At 44.6% G+C, this 18,345-nt stretch overlaps 1 protein-coding gene across 2 annotated transcripts in view; it reads left to right on the forward strand.

Moving 5' to 3' along the window:
* The window catches only part of abca3b (ATP-binding cassette, sub-family A (ABC1), member 3b), a 76,188-nt gene that overhangs the window by 39,616 nt on the left and 18,227 nt on the right, over positions 1-18,345 (forward strand). For both annotated transcript variants that reach the window (XM_042315349.1, XM_042315350.1), the window contains 9 exons: positions 255-428; positions 677-858; positions 4,638-4,775; positions 6,988-7,117; positions 8,945-9,099; positions 9,803-9,958; positions 11,793-12,003; positions 13,385-13,535; positions 14,007-14,105. In XM_042315349.1, coding sequence (XP_042171283.1) covers positions 255-428; positions 677-858; positions 4,638-4,775; positions 6,988-7,117; positions 8,945-9,099; positions 9,803-9,958; positions 11,793-12,003; positions 13,385-13,535; positions 14,007-14,105 — 1,396 coding nt within the window. The remainder of the gene's footprint in view (positions 1-254; positions 429-676; positions 859-4,637; positions 4,776-6,987; positions 7,118-8,944; positions 9,100-9,802; positions 9,959-11,792; positions 12,004-13,384; positions 13,536-14,006; positions 14,106-18,345) is intronic.

Here is an 18,345-nt window from a genome sequence, read left to right on the forward strand (position 1 = left end):
TTTGTAAAGTCATAACTTGTCGTGGGAGAGAGAGGGGGGGATCCACCCCAAAGGGCCACGTTGTGACAACTGTTTTCCCCCCCTCCAGACCTTTCCCTCTCAGCGTGTTGAAGGAGATCAGTTTGAGCAAGGCCATCTACAAAATCACTAATGACAAGTTATTTGGGATCCAAGGAGATTTGTAGATCAGTGATTCTTTGCAGTCTGACTGCTATAATCTTTCTCAAACACACTCCGTCTCTCTCCCTCTCCAGCCAATGTGGCGGCTGCGGCGGGCGGCTTCATCTACTTCCTGTCCTACCTGCCGTACGTGTTCCTATGGCCTCGCTACGACCTGCTTAGCCACGCCCAGAAGGTGTCTGCCTGCCTCATCTCCAATGTGGCCATGGCCATGGGAGCGCAGCTACTAGGCATGTTTGAGGGCAAAGGTGAGCCATGTTCTCATGAGACTCACACAGAGAGACTCACACAGAGAGACGCACACAGAGAGACGCACACAGAGAGACGCACACAGAGAGACGCACACACACTCCCACCAATGCCTTCATACCAATGTTGTGTTTAAATACCAACACTCCAATTATGAGTCTTCACAATCTATACACAATCTATTTAAAATGTCTCTACCCAACTTTACTCCCTTTCTCTCCTCCCGTCCATCCCCCCCTTCCCTCAGGCACGGGGATCCAGTGGTGTAACCTGTTTGAGTCGGTGACGGTTGACGATGACTTCTCCCTGGCCCAGGTGCTGGGGCTGCTGCTGCTGGATGCCCTGCTCTATGGCCTGGTGGCCTGGTACGTGGAGGCTGTGTTCCCAGGGGAGTACGGAGTCCCTCTGCCCTGCTACTTCTTCCTACTGGTACGTAGGAGTGGGTGTAGGTTGGGTCTGGGTGGTGGTGTGGGGGGGAGATAAGATGTGTGTGTCCATGAAGTCAGTGTTCCCAGGGGAGAAATCTATTAGAGCAGGGGTGTCCAACTCATTTCATGGAGAGCTGAGTGTCTGCAGTTTAAAAAAATAATTAAGCCCTAAACAAACGTGTGGAAATGCCTTACTGTTCAAGTTCAAAGAAGGAGTAAAAACCTGCAGACACTCGGCACTCTGTGGAATGAGTTTGACACATGCGCGTTAGAGCTTTGGCCGTTGACCCCTAGTCTGACTAATTATTTTTATTTGCAAGAAATATCAGGAAGTATATGTTGTGTCAGACAGTGAGAGTGAGGCTGGCTGTGTTTCCTGGACTGGAAACCCAAACATGTTCATTAGGACACACAATAGCAAAATGTTTTGCAATGGAAGACGGTGGGTCCCTGATGAATTTGAGACCACGATAGGGGTCCTCAGCCCCTTAAAGTTTGAGAACCCTTGCATTAGGGTTAGACAGATGTCTGATGGGTCCTTTAAGGTCCACTAGGGTTAGACAGATGTCTGATGGATCCTTTAAGGTCCACTAGGTTAGATAGATGTCTGATGGATCCTTTAAGGTCCACTAGGCTTAGACAGATGTCTGATGGATCCTTTAAGGTCCACTAGGCTTAGACAGATGTCTGATGGTTCCTTTAAGGTCCACTAGGGTTAGACAGATGTCTGATGGATCCTTTAAGGTCCACTAGGCTTAGACAGATGTCTGATGGTTCCTTTAAGGTCCACTGCAGTTAGACATTGTCTGATGGTTCCTTTAAGGTCCACTAGAGTTAGACAGATGTCTGATGGTTCCTTTAAGGTCCACTAGAGTTAGGGTTAGAGCAGAGGGGGAGGAGAGAGGAGAGGGAAATGTTCTTAATATCCACTTAGCATTAAATATGTCAGACTAGGAGGACTTAGATTGACTCCCAGTAAGATAGACTAAGATGATCACATTTTCATTGAATCTGTGCTGGAAGGGAAACATGTATTTAATTTGCTGACGTGGTATCCATTAGAGGTCGACCGATTATGATTTTTCAACGCCGATACCGATTATTGGAGGACCCCCCCCCAAAAAAAGTTGATACCGATTTAATCGGACAATTTTTAAAAAGATTTATTTGTAATAATGACAATTACAACAATACTGAATGAACACTTATTTTAACTTAATATAATACATCAATAAAATCAATTTAGCCTGAAATAAATAATGAAACATGTTCAATTTGGTTTAAATTCTGAAAAAACAAAGTGTTGGAGAAGAAAGTAAAAGTGCATTATGTGCCATGTAAGAAAGCTAACATTTCAGTTCCTTGCTCAGAACATGAGAACATATGAAAGCTGGTGTTTCCTTTTAACACGAGTCTTCAATATTCCCAGGTAAGAAGTTTTAGGTTGTGGTTATTCTAGGAATTGTAGGACTATTTCTCTCTCTACGATTTGGATTTCATATACCTTTGACTATTGGATGTTCTTATAGGCACTTTAGTATTGCCAGTGTAACAGTATAGCTTCTGTCCCTCTCCTCGCTCCTACCTGGGCTCGAACCAGGATCATATCGACAACAGCCACACTCGAAGCAGCGTTACCCATGCAGAGCAAGGGAAACAACCACTCCAAGTCTCAGAGCGAGTGACGTTTGAAACGCTATTAGCGCTCACCCCGCTAACTAGCTAGCCATTTCACATCGTTACACCAGCCTAATCTTGGGAGTTGATAGGCTTGAAGTCATAAACAGTAGAGCTGCTGGCAAAACGCACGAAAGTGCTGTTTGAATGAATGCTTATGAGCCTGCTGGTGCCTACCATCGCTCAGACTGCTCTATCAAATTATAGACTTAATTATAACATAATAACACACAGAAATGTGAGCCCTAGGTCATTTAATATGGTCGAATCCCGAAACTATCATCTCGAAAACAAGACATTTATTATTTCAGTGAAATACGGAACTGTTCCGTATTTTATCCAACGGGTGGCATCCATCAGTCTAAATACTCCTGTTACATTGCATAACCTTCAATGTTATGTCATAATTACGTAAAATCCTGGCAAATTAGTTCGTAATGAGCCAGGCGGCCCAAACTGTTGCATATACCCTGACTCTGCGTGCAATGATCGCAAGAGAAGTGACACAATTTCACCTGGTTAATATTGCCTGCTAACCTGGATTTCTTTTAGCTAAATATGCAGGTTTAAAAATATATACTAATGTGTATTGATTCTAAGAAAGGAATTGGTGTTTATGGTTAGGTACACGTTGGAGCAAAGACGGTCCTTTTTCGCGAATGCGCACTGCATCCATTATATGCAACGCAGGACACGCTAGATAAACTAGTAACATCACCAACCATGTGTAGTTATAACTAGTGATTATGACAGATTTAAGTTTAATGCTAGCTAGCAACTTACCTTGGCTTCTTACTGCATTCGCGTAACAGGCGGGCTCCTCGTGAAGCAGGTGGTTAGAGCGTTGGACTAGTTAACCGTAAGGTTGCAAGATTGAATCCCTGAGCTGACCAGGTAAAAATTTGTTGTTCTGCTCCCGAACGAGGCAGTTAACCCAGTGTTCCTAGGCCGTCATTGAAAATAAGAATGTGTTCTTAACTGACTTACCTAGTTAAATAAAGATTAAATAAAGGTGTAAAAAAAAAAATCTGCAATATCGGCGTCCAAAATTACCGATTTCCGATTGTTGTGAAAACTTGAAATCGGACCTTAATTAATCGACCAGTCCGATTAATCGGTTGACCTCTAGTATCCAGTAATGAACAATGGTCTTAGTCGGCGTGCGTTGGCTTGATAGAAAGAGACAGGGAAATTACAAACTCTAGACAACAATACAATGCTTGTATTGTCCATTTCCATGGAAATTCATTTTCTGAGTTCAGCAGTACTGCAGTAGTGCTTACTCCCTCCCTACTCAGTTAACCATTCCATAGTCGTTTACATTATTTTCATTTATATCCTTTCTGAGTAAGTAGCTTGGGTTTGGATAGCTAATTAATTAAGCATAAAACAGCACACCCACTTCCTCATCCCAACCTTAATTTACAGTCATAGCTGTTGTTCTCCTTCAAGAGGGCCGTTTTGTTGATTTAGTTTGGTGTGTGTGGTGCATGGTTTCCTGAACTCGGTCCTCAGGAACCTAAGGGGTGCATGTTTTGGTTTTTGCCCCAACAATACGCAGCTGATTCAAATAATCAACTAATCTAGCTTTGATCATTTGAATTGGCTGTGTAGTGTTAGGGCAAAAACCAAAACGTGGAGCCCTTGGGGTCCCGAGGATCAAGTGTGGGAAACGCTGGTGTTGTGTCTTGATAAGGAGCAGAGAGGCAGACAGGTTATGTAACAACTCAATGACTTCCCCATTAGCAGCCGTATCGGGTGGTTTTGTTTTGGATGCTTTGTCATTGACCTTAGTTTGGGTCTCATTTGAATGTTTTCCAAAGCCCCTGCTAACACACCTGACTCCAATAATCAACTAATCATGGTCTTCAGTTTAGAATGCTTTTAGTTTCATCAGCTGTGTTGACTAGGGATGGGGGGAAAGTGTGAGTGTGACTACTCCGGCCCCGAGGACTGGAGTTGCCCATCCCTGACTAGGTTAATGTTTACTCCATAGACAAGACCTATGATAGAGGTATCTTTCTGATACTCACCATAAGGGTACGAGCTGAGGAAAGAGAAGCATTCCACTTATTTTCTTTCTCCCATTCCCTTTCTCTCCAGCCGTCCTACTGGTGCAGCAGCCCCCGCATGGCCATGGTGAAGGAAGAGGAAGACGTGGAGAAGGCTCTGAAGGGAGAGTTCATCGAGGAGGAGCCAGCCGGACTGGTCTCAGGAGTCAAGATCAAACACCTGAACAAGGCAAGGTCTTAAATGCAACCTGTCCACCCAGTCCCAATTTGATCCCTACCCATCCCCTTGGCTGTAACCCTATGATGTCTGCAGATCTGTAGAGTGGAAGGAACACAGTGAAAGCTCCTCCACTACACTGCTTGTACTGTCCAGACTCTTCAGTTCCCTATACATAGAAGGCTTGGGCCAAGGAGTTGGGAGCGAATTGAGACTGAGACATCAAGTGGTTGAACATGTTTTTCCAAAAAAAGAAAAAAATCCCTTCACCATTATGGGAGTGTGCCTTTATTTCAGTGTGGTCCTCAACATGTAAAAGAGCATCTCATTTCATATTGTTATGTAATGATGTTTTTGAACTGGAACTAGGCAGGAGGAGATTTCTGGTACATTTTTTGTGTGTTTTCTTCAGTTTGAAGATTAGTCAACACAACCCAAGGCTGGGTAGATAAAACACTTTGCTAAGTTTGGGAGAAAGAGAGGAGGAGAAGGATAATGGAGAAGGTGATTATGACACTAGGCCCTTAGACCCAGGGCTAGAGATGAGGTGATTAGACCCCGGGCTGGAGATGAGGTGATTAGACCCCGGGCTGGAGATGAGGTGATTAGACCCCGGGCTGGAGATGAGGTGATTAGACCCCGGGCTGGAGATGAGGTGATTAGACCCCGGGCTGGAGATGAGGTGATTAGACCCAGGGCTGGAGATGAGGTGATTAGACCCAGGGCTGGAGATGAGGTGATTAGACCCAGGGCTGGAGATTGACCCAGGGCTGGAGATGAGGTGATTAGACCCAGGGCTGGAGATGAGGTGATTAGACCCAGGGCTGGAGATGAGGTGATTAGACCCAGGGCTGGAGATGAGGTGATTAGACCCAGGGCTGAAGATGAGGTGATTAGACCCAGGGCTGGAGAGGGATAATAAAGAGCAAAATAATGACTTCCCTCAGGGATAGGTAGGCCATTGTAATCATTAAATTAGTTTATTAGTCACATGCACAGGGTCGCAGATGTAATTGCAGGGTACAGTGAAATTGTTAGGCTCCAAACAGTGCAGGAAGTTTTTGTCATGATGCTCCTATATTGCCCACGTCTGAGTGATGGAAATGGGGAGAACAGGCCGGGCTCGGGTGGCTGCGGTCCTTAATGATTTTCTCCGTGGATAAATAGGCAGTTGTAGTCACTCAGATGGAATGATTTTAATCCAGAGATAGGTTGGCCATTGTAATCATTTCGATGGAATGATTCCCCCAGGGACAGGTATGCCATTGGAATGATTTTAATCTACGGGCAAGTAGGCCATTGTAATGATTTTAATCCAGGGATAGGGATGCCATTGTAATGATTTTAATCCAGGGATAGGGATGCCATTGTAATGATTTTAATCCAGGGATAGGGATGCCATTGTAATGATTTTAATCTAGGGATAGGTAGGCCATTGTAATGATTTTAATCTAGGAATAGGTAGGCCATTGTAATGATTTTAATCTAGGAATAGGTAGACCATTGTAATGATTTTAATCCAGGGATAGGGATGCCATTGTAATGATTTTAATCCAGGGATAGGGATGCCATTGTAATGATTTTAATCCAGGGATAGGGATGCCATTGTAATGATTTTAATCTAGGGATAGGTAGGCCATTGTAATGATTTTAATCTAGGAATAGGTAGGCCATTGTAATGATTTTAATCCAGGGATAGGGATGCCGTTGTAATGATTTAAATCTAGGAATAGATAGGCCGTTGTAATGATTTTAATCCAGGGATAGGGATGCCATTGTAATGATTTTAATCTAGGGATAGGTAGGCCATTGTAATGATTTTAATCTAGGAATAGGTAGGCCATTGTAATGATTTTAATCTAGGAATAGGTAGGCCATTGTAATGATTTTAATCTAGGAATAGGTAGGCCATTGTAATGATTTTAATCCAGGGATAGGGATGCCATTGTAATGATTTTAATCATCTAGGAATAGGTAGGCCATTGTAATGATTTTAATCCAGGGATAGGGATGCCATTGTAATGATTTTAATCCAGGGATAGGTAGGCCATTGTAATGATTTTAATCCAGGGATAGGTAGGCCATTGTAATGATTTTAATCCAGGGATAGGTTGGCCATTGTAATGATTTTAATCCAGGGATAGGTTGGCCATTGTAATGATGTTAATCCAGGGATAGGTTGGCCATTGTAATCATTTAGATGTAATGATTTTCATCCTGCCAGGAGTTCAAAGTGGGTAACAAGACGCGGCAGGCTGTCAAGGATCTGACAGTGAACATGTTCGAGGGCCAGATCACAGTTCTGCTGGGGCACAACGGAGCCGGGAAGACCACCACACTGTCCATGCTGACAGGTGGGACACACACACACACACACAGAGCCATACACATTGCTACTTTTCCCTTGTACAATCTACAGACCGAATTGAAAACAGTGATGATGCTAACAAAACCGCAAGCATAGACAGGCCAGTATGCCTCCACTCTAAAACCAAACTCACAATAGGCTTTGTATTGTAAAAATCACTTCTTATGTTTCTCTGTGTATCCTCCAGGTCTGTTTCAGTAGCAGGGCCTACATTAACAGCTATGTTTCTCTATATATCCTCCAGGTCTGTTTCAGTAGCAGGGCTGACATTAACAGCTATGTTTCTCTATATATCCTCCAGGTCTGTTTCAGTAGCAGGGCTGACATTAACAGCTATGTTTCTCTATATATCCTCCAGGTCTGTTTCAGTAGCAGGGCTGACATTAACAGCTATGTTTCTCTATATATCCTCCAGGTCTGTTTCAGTAGCAGGGCTGACATTAACAGCTATGTTTCTCTATATATCCTCCAGGTCTGTTTCAGTAGCAGGGCTGACATTAACAGCTATGTTTCTCTATATATCCTCCAGGTCTGTTTCAGTAGCAGGGCCTACATTAACAGCTATGTTTCTCTGTGTATCCTCCAGGTCTGTTTCAGTAGCAGGGCCTACATTAACAGCTATGTTTTTCTGTGTATCCTCCAGGTCTGTTTCAGTAGCAGGGCCTACATTAACAGCTATGTTTCTCTGTGTATCCTCCAGGTCTGTTTCAGTAGCAGGGCCTACATTAACAGCTATGTTTCTCTATATATCCTCCAGGTCTGTTTCAGTAGCAGGGCCTACATTAACAGCTATGTTTCTCTGTGTATCCTCCAGGTCTGTTTCAGTAGCAGGGCCTACATTAACAGCTATGTTTCTCTATATATCCTCCAGGTCTGTTTCAGTAGCAGGGCCTACATTAACAGCTATGTTTTTCTGTGTATCCTCCAGGTCTGTTTCAGTAGCAGGGCCTACATTAACAGCTATGTTTCTCTGTGTATCCTCCAGGTCTGTTTCAGTAGCAGGGCCTACATTAACAGCTATGTTTTAGCAGGGCCTCTGTGTATCCTCCAGGTCTGTTTCAGTAGCAGGGCCTACATTAACAGCTATGTTTCTCTATATATCCTCCAGGTCTGTTTCAGTAGCAGGGCCTACATTAACAGTTATGTTTCTCTGTGTATCCTCCAGGTCTGTTTCAGTAGCAGGGCTGACATTAACAGCTATGTTTCTCTATATATCCTCCAGGTCTGTTTCAGTAGCAGGGCCTACAATAACAGCTATGTTTCTCTATATATCCTCCAGGTCTGTTTCAGTAGCAGGGCCTACATTAACAGCTATGTTTCTCTGTGTATCCTCCAGGTCTGTTTCAGTAGCAGGGCCTACATTAACAGCTATGTTTCTCTATATATCCTCCAGGTCTGTTTCAGTAGCAGGGCCTACATTAACAGCTATGTTTCTCTGTGTATCCTCCAGGTCTGTTTCAGTAGCAGGGCCTACATTAACAGCTATGTTTCTCTATATATCCTCCAGGTCTGTTTCAGTAGCAGGGCCTACATTACAGCATGCTATGTTTTCTCATTAACAGCTATGTATCCTCCAGGTCTGTTTCAGTAGCAGGGCCTACATTAACAGCTATGTTTCTCTATATATCCTCCAGGTCTGTTTCAGTAGCAGGGCCTACATTAACAGCTATGTTTCTCTATATATCCTCCAGGTCTGTTTCAGTAGCAGGGCTGACATTAACAGCTATGTTTCTCTGTGTATCCTCCAGGTCTGTTTCCCCCCAGCAGTAGCAGGGCCTACATTAACAGCTATATTTCTCTGTGTATCCTCCAGGTCTGTTTCCTCCCAGCAGTGGCAGGGCCTACCTTAACGGCTATGACATCTGTCAGGACATGGCTCTGATTCGCCACAGCCTGGGCCTGTGTCCGCAGCACGACGTGCTCTTTGACAACCTCACTGTCCGGGAGCACCTGCTATTCTACACACAGGTAAGAAATGCAAATACGCAGACAGGCACAGAGCCAGACAGGCAGTCAGGCATGCAGGCACAGAGACAGGCAGGCAGGCACTCAGGCACCATTCCCCTCTACTTTCCTTACCTTCTGTCCTCTTATCGTTCCTTTTAAGGTTACTTTCTCAATTTCACTCTAACTTTTCCTCATATTCCATACTTCCCTTCTTCCCACTTATGTCTCTCACACTCACTCTCCCTTGCATTCTCTCATGCTCTCGCTCTCTATTGCGCTCTCCAGCTGTGGTATGTATTCCTTATGCCTCATCTCCAGCTGAAGGGTTATTCCTTATGTCTCTCTCTCTCCCTCTCTCTCTCTGTGTCTCATCTCCAGCTGAAGGGTTATTCCTTATGTCTCTGTCTTGTCTCCAGCTGAAGGGTTATTCCCTATGTCTCTGTCTTGTCTCCAGCTGAAGGGTTATTCCCTATGTCTCTGTCTTGTCTCCAGCTGAAGGGTTATTCCCTATGTCTCTGTCTAGTCTCCAGCTGAAGGGTTATTCCTTATGTCTCTGTCTTGTCTCCAGCTGAAGGGTTATTCCTTATGTCTGTCTTGTCTCCAGCTGAAGGGTTATTCCTTATGTCTCTGTCTTGTCTCCAGCTGAAGGGTTATTCCTTATGTCTCTCTGTCTCGTCTCCGGTTGAAGGGTTATTCCTTGTGTCTCTCTCTCTCTCGTCTCCAGCTGAAGGGGTATTCTCAGGAGAAGATTCCAGCTGAGGTGGACCGGATCATCAGGATTCTGAACCTGGAGGACAAGCGACATTCCCACTCCAAGACCCTGTCAGGTGGGATGAAGAGGAAACTGTCCATTGGCATCGGCCTCATCGGAGACTCCAAGGTCAGTATTGTATTGTGTCCCAAATGCCACCCATTTCCCTATTCAGTGCACTGCTTTTGATCTGAAGGTATTGTCTTGTCACTCAATTCAAAATGACTTTATTAACCCCAGAGGGTTAGTTAGCGTGGCATTGTCAAAGTACAGGCATAACATAATTGCATGAATAGATACATATTCCTTTTCCACATGTTGTTGTGTTACAGCCTGCATTTAAAATGGATTATGTTGAGATTGTTGTCACTGGCCTGAACTCAATACCTCATAATTTCAAAGTGGAATTATGTTGTTTTTTTATGTACGAAAAATATAACGCTGAAATGTCTTGAGTCCATAAGTATTCAACCCATTTGTTATGACAAGCCTAAATAAGTTTAGGAGTAAACATTTGCTTAACATGTCACATAATAAGTTGCATGGACTCACTCTGTGTGCAATAATAGTTTAACATTATTTTTGAATGACTACCTCATCTCTGTACCCCACACATACAATATGTAAGGCCCCTCAGTCTAGAAGTGAATTTCAAACACAGATTCAAACACAGATTCAACCACAAAGACCAGGGAGGTTTTCCAATGCCTCGCAAAGAAGGGTACCTATTGGTAGATAAAAAATCAATTAGACATTGAATATCCCTTTGAGCATGGTGAAGTTATTAATTACACTTTTGATGGTGTATCAATACACCCAGTCACTACAAAGATACAGGCGTCCTTCCTAACTCAGTTGCGGGAGAGGAAGGAAATCGTTTAGGGGTTTCACCATGAGGCCAATGGTGACTTTAAAACAGTTACAGAGTTTAATTACTATGAGAGAACTGAGGATGGTTCAACAATAATGTAGTTAGTCCACAATACTAACCTAATTGACAGAGTGAAAAGAAGGAAACCTGTACAGAATACAAATATTGCAAAACGTGAATCATGTTTGCAACAAGGCACTAAACTAATACTGAAAAAAAAATTGCAAAGAAATTCACTTTTTGTCCTGAATATAAAGTGTTATGTTTGGGGCAAATCCAGTACAACACATTACTGATTACCACTCTTCATATTTTCAAACATCGGGGTGGCTGCATTGTGTTATGGGTGTGCTTGAAATTGTTATGGACTGAGGGGTTTTTCAGGATAAAAAAGAAACAGAATGGAGCTAAGCACAGGCTAAATCCTAGAGGAAAACCTGGTTCTATCTGCTTTCCACCAGACACTGGGAGATGAGTTCACCTTTCAGCAGGAAAATAACCTAAAACACAAGGCCAAATATACACTGGAGTTGCTTGCCAAGAAGTCAGTAAATGTTCCTGAGTTACTGAGTTACAGTTTTGACTTAAATCTACTTGAAAATCTATGGCAAGACCTGGACATGGGTGTCTAGCAATGATTAACAACCAATTTGACAGCCCTTGAAGAATTTAGAAAATAATAAATGGGAAAATATTGCACAATCCATAGAGACTGACCCAGCCTACTCACAGCTGTAATCAATGCCAAAAGTGCTTCTACAAAGTATTGACTCGAGGGTGTGAATACTTAGGTAAATTTAAAAATTCCTAAAAACATGTTTTTACTTTGTCATTATGGGGTATTGTGTGTAGATGGGTGAGAAAAACAATCTCTGAAATCCATTTTAAATTTGGGCTGTAACACAACAAAATGTGGTATGAATACTTGATGCACTGTATGTGCAACACACAAGGCTATTTCAACACATCTTACCCCTCTGGCTCTTTCTCTGTCCCTTCACTTCCATCCCTCAATCTTCCCCTTCCTCCACCCCCCTCACTGTCTCTATCTTTGTCCTTCCATCCCTCCATCTCACCACTCCTCCCCTCCAGGTGGTGATGTTGGATGAGCCCACATCGGGCATGGACCCGTCGGCGAGGCGGGCCACCTGGGACCTGCTCCAGGGCGAGAAGCGCGGGCGCACCATCCTGCTGACTACGCACTTCATGGACGAGGCCGACCTGCTGGGGGACCGTATAGTCATCATGGCTGGGGGAGAGCTGCAGTGCTGCGGCTCTCCTCTGTTTCTCAAGAACAAATACGGTGAGAGGAGGGAGGGAGAAAAAGAAGAATGGGTAGAGAGGGTAAAGGGTGTGGGAGAGTGGAGAGAGGAGGGAGGGAGAAAAAGAATGGGTAGAGAGAGTAAAGGGTGTGGGAGAGGAGGGAGGGAGGGAGAAAAAGAAGAATGGGTAGAGAGTGTAAAGGGTGTGGGAGAGAGGGAGGGAGGGAGAAAAAGAAGAATGGGTAGAGAGGGTAAAGGGTGTGGGAGAGTGGAGAGAGGAGGGAGGGAGAAAAAGAAGAATGGGTAGAGAGGGTAAAGGGTGTGGGAGAGGGAGATGGAAGAGAGGAGGGAGGGGGAGAAAAAGAAGAATGGGTAGAGAGTAAAGGGTGTGGGGAGAGGAGGGAGGGAGAGAAAAAGAAGAATGGGTAGAGAGTAAAGGGTGTGGGGAGGGAGAGAGGAGGGAGGGAGAGAAAAAGAAGAATGGGTAGAGAGTAAAGGGTGTGGGGAGAGAGGAGGGAGAGAGAAAAAGAAGAATGGGTAGAGTAAAGGGTGTGGGGGGAGAGAAGAGGAGGGAGGAGAAAAAGAAGAATGGGTAGAGAGGGTAAAGGGTGTGGGAGAGGGAAGAGGAGGGAGGGAGGGAGAAAGAAAGAGAAGAATGGGTAGAGAGGGTAAAGGGTGTGGAAGAGGGAAGAGAGGAGGGAGGGAGAAAGAGAAGAATGGGTAGAGAGGGTAAAGGGTGTGGGGAAGAGGGGAGAGAGGAGGGAGGGAGAAAGAGAAGAATGGGTAGAGAGGGTAAAGGGTGTGGGAGAGGGAAGAGAGGAGGGAGGGAGAAAGAGAAGAATGGGTAAGAGGGTAAAGGGTGTGGAAGAGGGAAGAGAGGAGGGAGGGAGAAAGAGAAGAATGGGTAGAGAGGGTAAAGGGTGTGGGAGAGGGGAGAGGAGGGAGGGAGAAAGAGAAGGAGGGAGGGAGAAAGAGAAGAATGGGTAGAGAGGGTAAAGGGTGTGGGAGAGGGAAGAGAGGAGGGAGGGAGAAAAAGAAGAATGGGTAGAGAGTGTAAAGGGTGTGGGAGAGGGAAGAGGAGGGAGGGAGGGAGAAAAGAAGAATGGGTAGAAAAAGGGTGTGGAAGAGGGAAGAGAGGAGGGAGGGAGAAAGAGAAGAATGGGTAGAGAGGGTAAAGGGTGTGGGAGAGGGAAGAGAGGAGGGAGGGAGAAAGAGAAGAATGGGTAAAGGGTGTGGAAGAGGGAAGAGAGGAGGGAGGGAGAAAGAGAAGAATGGGTGGTGAAATGAAAAGGGTTGGATAGAAGGGGTGAAGTGGGAGTGAAGAATACAAGACAGAACAGTGTGAATAACTAGTAGTTGTAGAATGTCATGAGGTGATAGAGGGATTCAGAGATGTAACTTTACCCTCCTCCTGCGTCTCAGGTGCTGGCTACCACATGGTGATCGTGAAGGATGCGCTGTGCAACGTGTCTGAGATCACACGGCTGGTCCACATGTACGTTCCCAATGCCACGCTGGAGAGCAGTGCTGGTGCTGAGCTCTCATACATTCTGCCCAAAGAGAGCACCAACCGGTAAGACAAAATCAATACCCAATCTCACACAGGCCATCAGTGCCGATGGCCACAGCTCAGTGTTTAGTGTGACACACATACTATTTTTGTCAGTCTATTTTGATGAGCCCAAGTTGGGTCCAATCTGAGGGTGTTGCTGCTTGCTACAGTATGATTACAGACACCTCTACTTCTAGAGGTAAGGGTGATGTTTCAAGTAGATATATAGCTAATGTCCCAAATGGCACCCTATTCCCTATTTAGTGCACTACTTTTGACCACTTTTGACCTGGTGAAAAGTAGTGCAGTAAAATGGTAATAGGGTGGTATTTTGGTCCCTGCTATAGTTGTTGGTTTTATCTGGAGGGAGTATTGACTGACTGTTGAGGTTGTTTAACGGCCTGTGACGTCACCGTAGATCCCCATGACAGAAGACTGTTTTAGACCCGGGTCTGACTGATCTCTGATGGATCAACGTTCTTCCCTCTCCAGGTTTGAGCTGCTGTTTGCAGAGCTGGAGATGAACAGAGAGGAGCTGGGCATCGCCAGCTATGGAGCCTCTGTCACCACCATGGAGGAGGTCTTCCTCAGGTATGGGATCATACACTCACCACAGCTCCCAGGGAGAGTACCAGCTAGGTCTGGACCTCTCACCACAGCTCCCAGGGAGAGTACCAGCTAGGTCTGGACCTGTCACCACAGCTCCCAGGGAGAGTACCAGCTAGGTCTGGACCTCTCACCACAGCTCCCAGGGAGAGTACCAGCTAGGTCTGGACCTCTCACCACAGCTCCCAGGGAGAGTACCAGCTAGGTCTGGACCTCTCACCACAGCTCCCAGGGAGAGTACCAGCTAGGTCTGGACCTCTCACCACAGCTCCCAGGGAGAGTACCAGCTAGGTCTGGACCTCTCACCACAGCTCCCAGGAGAGTACCAGCTAGGTCTGGACCTCTCACCACAGCTCCCAGGGAGAGTAACAGCTAGGTCTGGACCTCTCACCACAGCTCCCAGGGAGAGTACCAGCTAGGTCTGGACCTCTCACCACAGCTCCCAGGGAGAGTACCAGCTAGGTCTGGACCTCTCACCACAGCACCCAGGGAGAGTACCTTCAAGCCTGCAGTTGTAATAAATATAAACACTTGTCATGAGTACGTATGTACCTGCAGGCTTTTAAGTGTACACACACACACACACACACACACACACACACACAGGGGCGGCAGGGTAGCCTAGTGGTTAGAGCGTTGGACTAGTAACCGGAAGGTTGTGAGTTCAAACCCCCGAGCTGACAAGGTACAAATCTGTCGTTCTGCCCCTGAACAGGCAGTTAACCCACTGTTCCCAGGCCATCATTGACTTAACTGACTTGCCTGGTTTAAAAATTTTAAAAAAAACACACACACCTGTGGCGGTCGATGCCATTTAAGATGGAGGATGATTTGTGTCATGCGCATGGCCTTAATTCTATTACAGCATATTGGATAACTGTCTTTCATATTCCATTCAACCAGCTCAGTGTAACATCGATAGGCTTAGGCTACTACATGATACTCACATGTTCCCTATACCCATCATGAGGTTTCTACAACCTAGCCTGTGAATGAAAGTTTACAACGTCGGTGCACACAGGTCGAGAGAAACATTTGAAGTGACAGACAGTGACACATGCAATACCGCCTTGCACAGTCTTGCCTGCGTCTAGCTGATCTAGGGTGTAATCATTAGTCTAACAGTGGCAAATGAGAGTTTCTATTGGACAAATTCAGGAATGTTTATCCCTGTTTCTTTCCGTGTGCTTCCGTTTAAGAAATGTTTTTCAACAGAATCCGTGGAATGAATTCACCCCGGATCACTCATGAACATTTGTTTCATAGCAGCCATGTTCTATTCCTTCTCACATCTATGCTCTCTCCTCCTCTCACCTTTTTCCCTTCGCTTGTGGACTTCTTCAATGCACAACACATTAGATGTATGTGACCAGGCGAAGAAACCTTTCCAAGCCAAACCATATCATAACCACCTAAAGCCTACATCATTGTCACCATATTAGCTAAAGTAACGTCCTAGTCAACATGGCTAATAGAAATAACAGGTTACTAAACCCGTTACAATCATGCAGTAACGCTAGTGTGCAGTCAGTAAACAGTTTAGCAGTTACACCGGCAGGCCCCGGTGGCAATACATGAGTAAAATCAAAAGCTTACCTTGACTTGGAAGCGTTCCAGTGTTGTGTTGGATAGTCATAGCTAGCTAGCTAACATGGCATCCCTCTGTTTGAGCAGGGGGTTTGAGTAGGCTAAACTAGCTAGCTGCATTTGCTAGCTAAGTAAGTGAAACTGAAAGTTTAAAAAAAAGGCAATCTCTCTTGCTTCTCTTTCATTTTGGAAGAAATTAATTTGTGAACTGTTCACCTATTGTCTTTATCTTTCTTTGAGTCAACTACTCACCACATTTGGTGCACTGCAGTGCTAGCTAGCTGTAGCTTATGCTTTCAGTACTAAATTCATTCTCTGTTCCTTTGATTTTGTGGACAACATGTCAGTTCATGCTGCCAGAGCTCTGATAGATTGGAGGACATCACCTGGAAGTTGTCATAATTACTGTGTAAGTCTATGAAAGTGGGTGAGAACCATGAGCCTCCTAGGTTGATATTGAAGTCAATGTACCCAGAGGAGGACGGAAGCTAGCTGTCCTCCGGCTATGCCATGGTGCTACCCTACAGAGTGTTGTTGAGGCTATTGTAGACCTTCACTGCAAAAAAGTGTGTTTTAATCATTGATTTGGTGACATGAATATATTTTGTATAGTTTTATCTAACTTTTTATACATTTTTATTTTTCTGAGGAGGATGGTCCTCCCCTTCCTCCTCTGAAGAGCCTCCACTGACACACACACACACACGCACACGCACGCACTTATTCCAGTTCTCATCTTCTGCTCAATTACTCTGCATCACCAACCAGCCAGCTGTCTTCAGCTTACATCTGAGCAATTATTTCTGCCTGTGTTTAAAGCCTCTTTTTGTGTGTGTGTGTGTTTTTAAGCATATTTTAATGTGCGAGTGTGTGTTTGGGGGGGGTGAGCATACATGCATGTCTTTGTGTTACTGTCTGGTAGGATAGTTTGTTTGCTTGCACATGTTCTTGTGGGCACGTGTTTTTTCAGTAGAACACAGCTGTGAAGGCTCTAAACAGGATATAGCAATTACCTCCAAAATATCTCATTTCAGGCGTCATTATTTTTACTTCACAATGTGGGTCTGTCAGTGAGTGTCTCCATCATTCCCCGTATACAAAAGCCTCATTAGTCCTTAATTTTCAACTCCACTAAAAGCCACCATCTTAACACGTGTTCAGTCTGTACACACTGATACATACATGTACTGTAGCTAAAGGTGTAACACCATCTACATTAGTCTTATCATTAGGGTTAATTTTCAACTCCACTAAAAGCCACCATCTTAACACGTGTTCAGTCTGTACATACCCTGGCTATTACATACAGCCTCTTTCCATTACCAATTTCATTCAGCTTTATTCCCACCCAGCTCTCTGAAGGGGTGGACCATCTACATTAGTCCTGTCATTTCAGTTTCAGTTCAAATATACTGAAAGCCACCTAATTTAACACCTGTTCAGACTGTTCCTACCTTGGCCAAGTCATTTCTGCTTCTTTTCATCTTACTACATATGCAGTCTCTCTGTCATTATCAATTTCATACAGCTACAGCAGAGGCCCGAGTCCATTTCACACCCTGGATAGGGGTCTCGTTGATCACTTATAGAACTGTTAGACAGCACTCCCCTCAAAGAGCTTCATCTGTGTCAGGCGTTGTGGGAGTGGAGATTGGCTGGCTGAAATGATCATTAATTTGTAACGGACAGAAATGGCGTTCTGGCTATTGTGGTTGTCCAAGCTCCTGTCCATCCCCTCAGAGTGAGAAGACGAGAGAGTTAGCAGGGCTGGAATGACATAAAATGCTCACCATCACCAGTAACACAAACACACTCCCACTTATTAAGTACTCTCCGATGAGCTCCTTTCTTTGGTGTACAATAGACCCCGGGGTGTGTTCCTGAGTTCTGTGAAGAGATTTCAGCATCAACATCCGTCTGATTCACACAGTGCTCTCTCCATAAGCCACTTCCGGAACACAAAGATTCATCCAATTATAAATGAATATGTTTCATGTCTATAAATACATTTGAACAGTCTAAAACGGTCAAGATGTCATACAGTACAAAGAAAGGTTCCTACGTTCCTCCGGACCACCTGACATGATTAGGGAAAAATGGATCTCGAACTAAAGTTTCCTGGTCAGGACACATGGTCTGGAAAAACTCACATAGTTAATTGAATTTACAGATGAATTGAATTGTCATAATCTAATACTAGGTATGTAACTACTGTAAATTGTATATTTCCTTATGTTGTCCTGATAAAGCTCCGTTCAGTAGGGAAGCTCAGTTAAATTGTTATAAGTAAGTTCATCCCTGTCTACTGTCAGACTAGAGAAGTCCACTAAGTTGTATTCATCCCTGTCTACTGTCAGACTAGAGAAGTCCACTAAGTTGTATTCATCCCTGTCTACTGTCAGACTAGAGAAGTCCACTAAGTTGTATTCATCCCTGTCTACTGTCAGACTAGAGAAGTCCACTAAGTTGTATTGGTCCCTGTCTACTGTCAGACTAGAGAAGTCCACTAAGTTGTATTGGTCCCTGTGTACTGTCAGTCTAGAGAAGTCCACTAAGTTGTATTCATCCCTGTGTACTGTGAGACTAGAGAAGTCCACTAAGTTGTATTCATCCCTGTCTACTGTCAGTCTAGAGAAGT

Source organism: Oncorhynchus tshawytscha, unplaced genomic scaffold (assembly GCF_018296145.1).
Source record: "Oncorhynchus tshawytscha isolate Ot180627B unplaced genomic scaffold, Otsh_v2.0 Un_contig_6900_pilon_pilon, whole genome shotgun sequence".
NCBI classification, from domain to species: domain Eukaryota; kingdom Metazoa; phylum Chordata; class Actinopteri; order Salmoniformes; family Salmonidae; genus Oncorhynchus; species Oncorhynchus tshawytscha.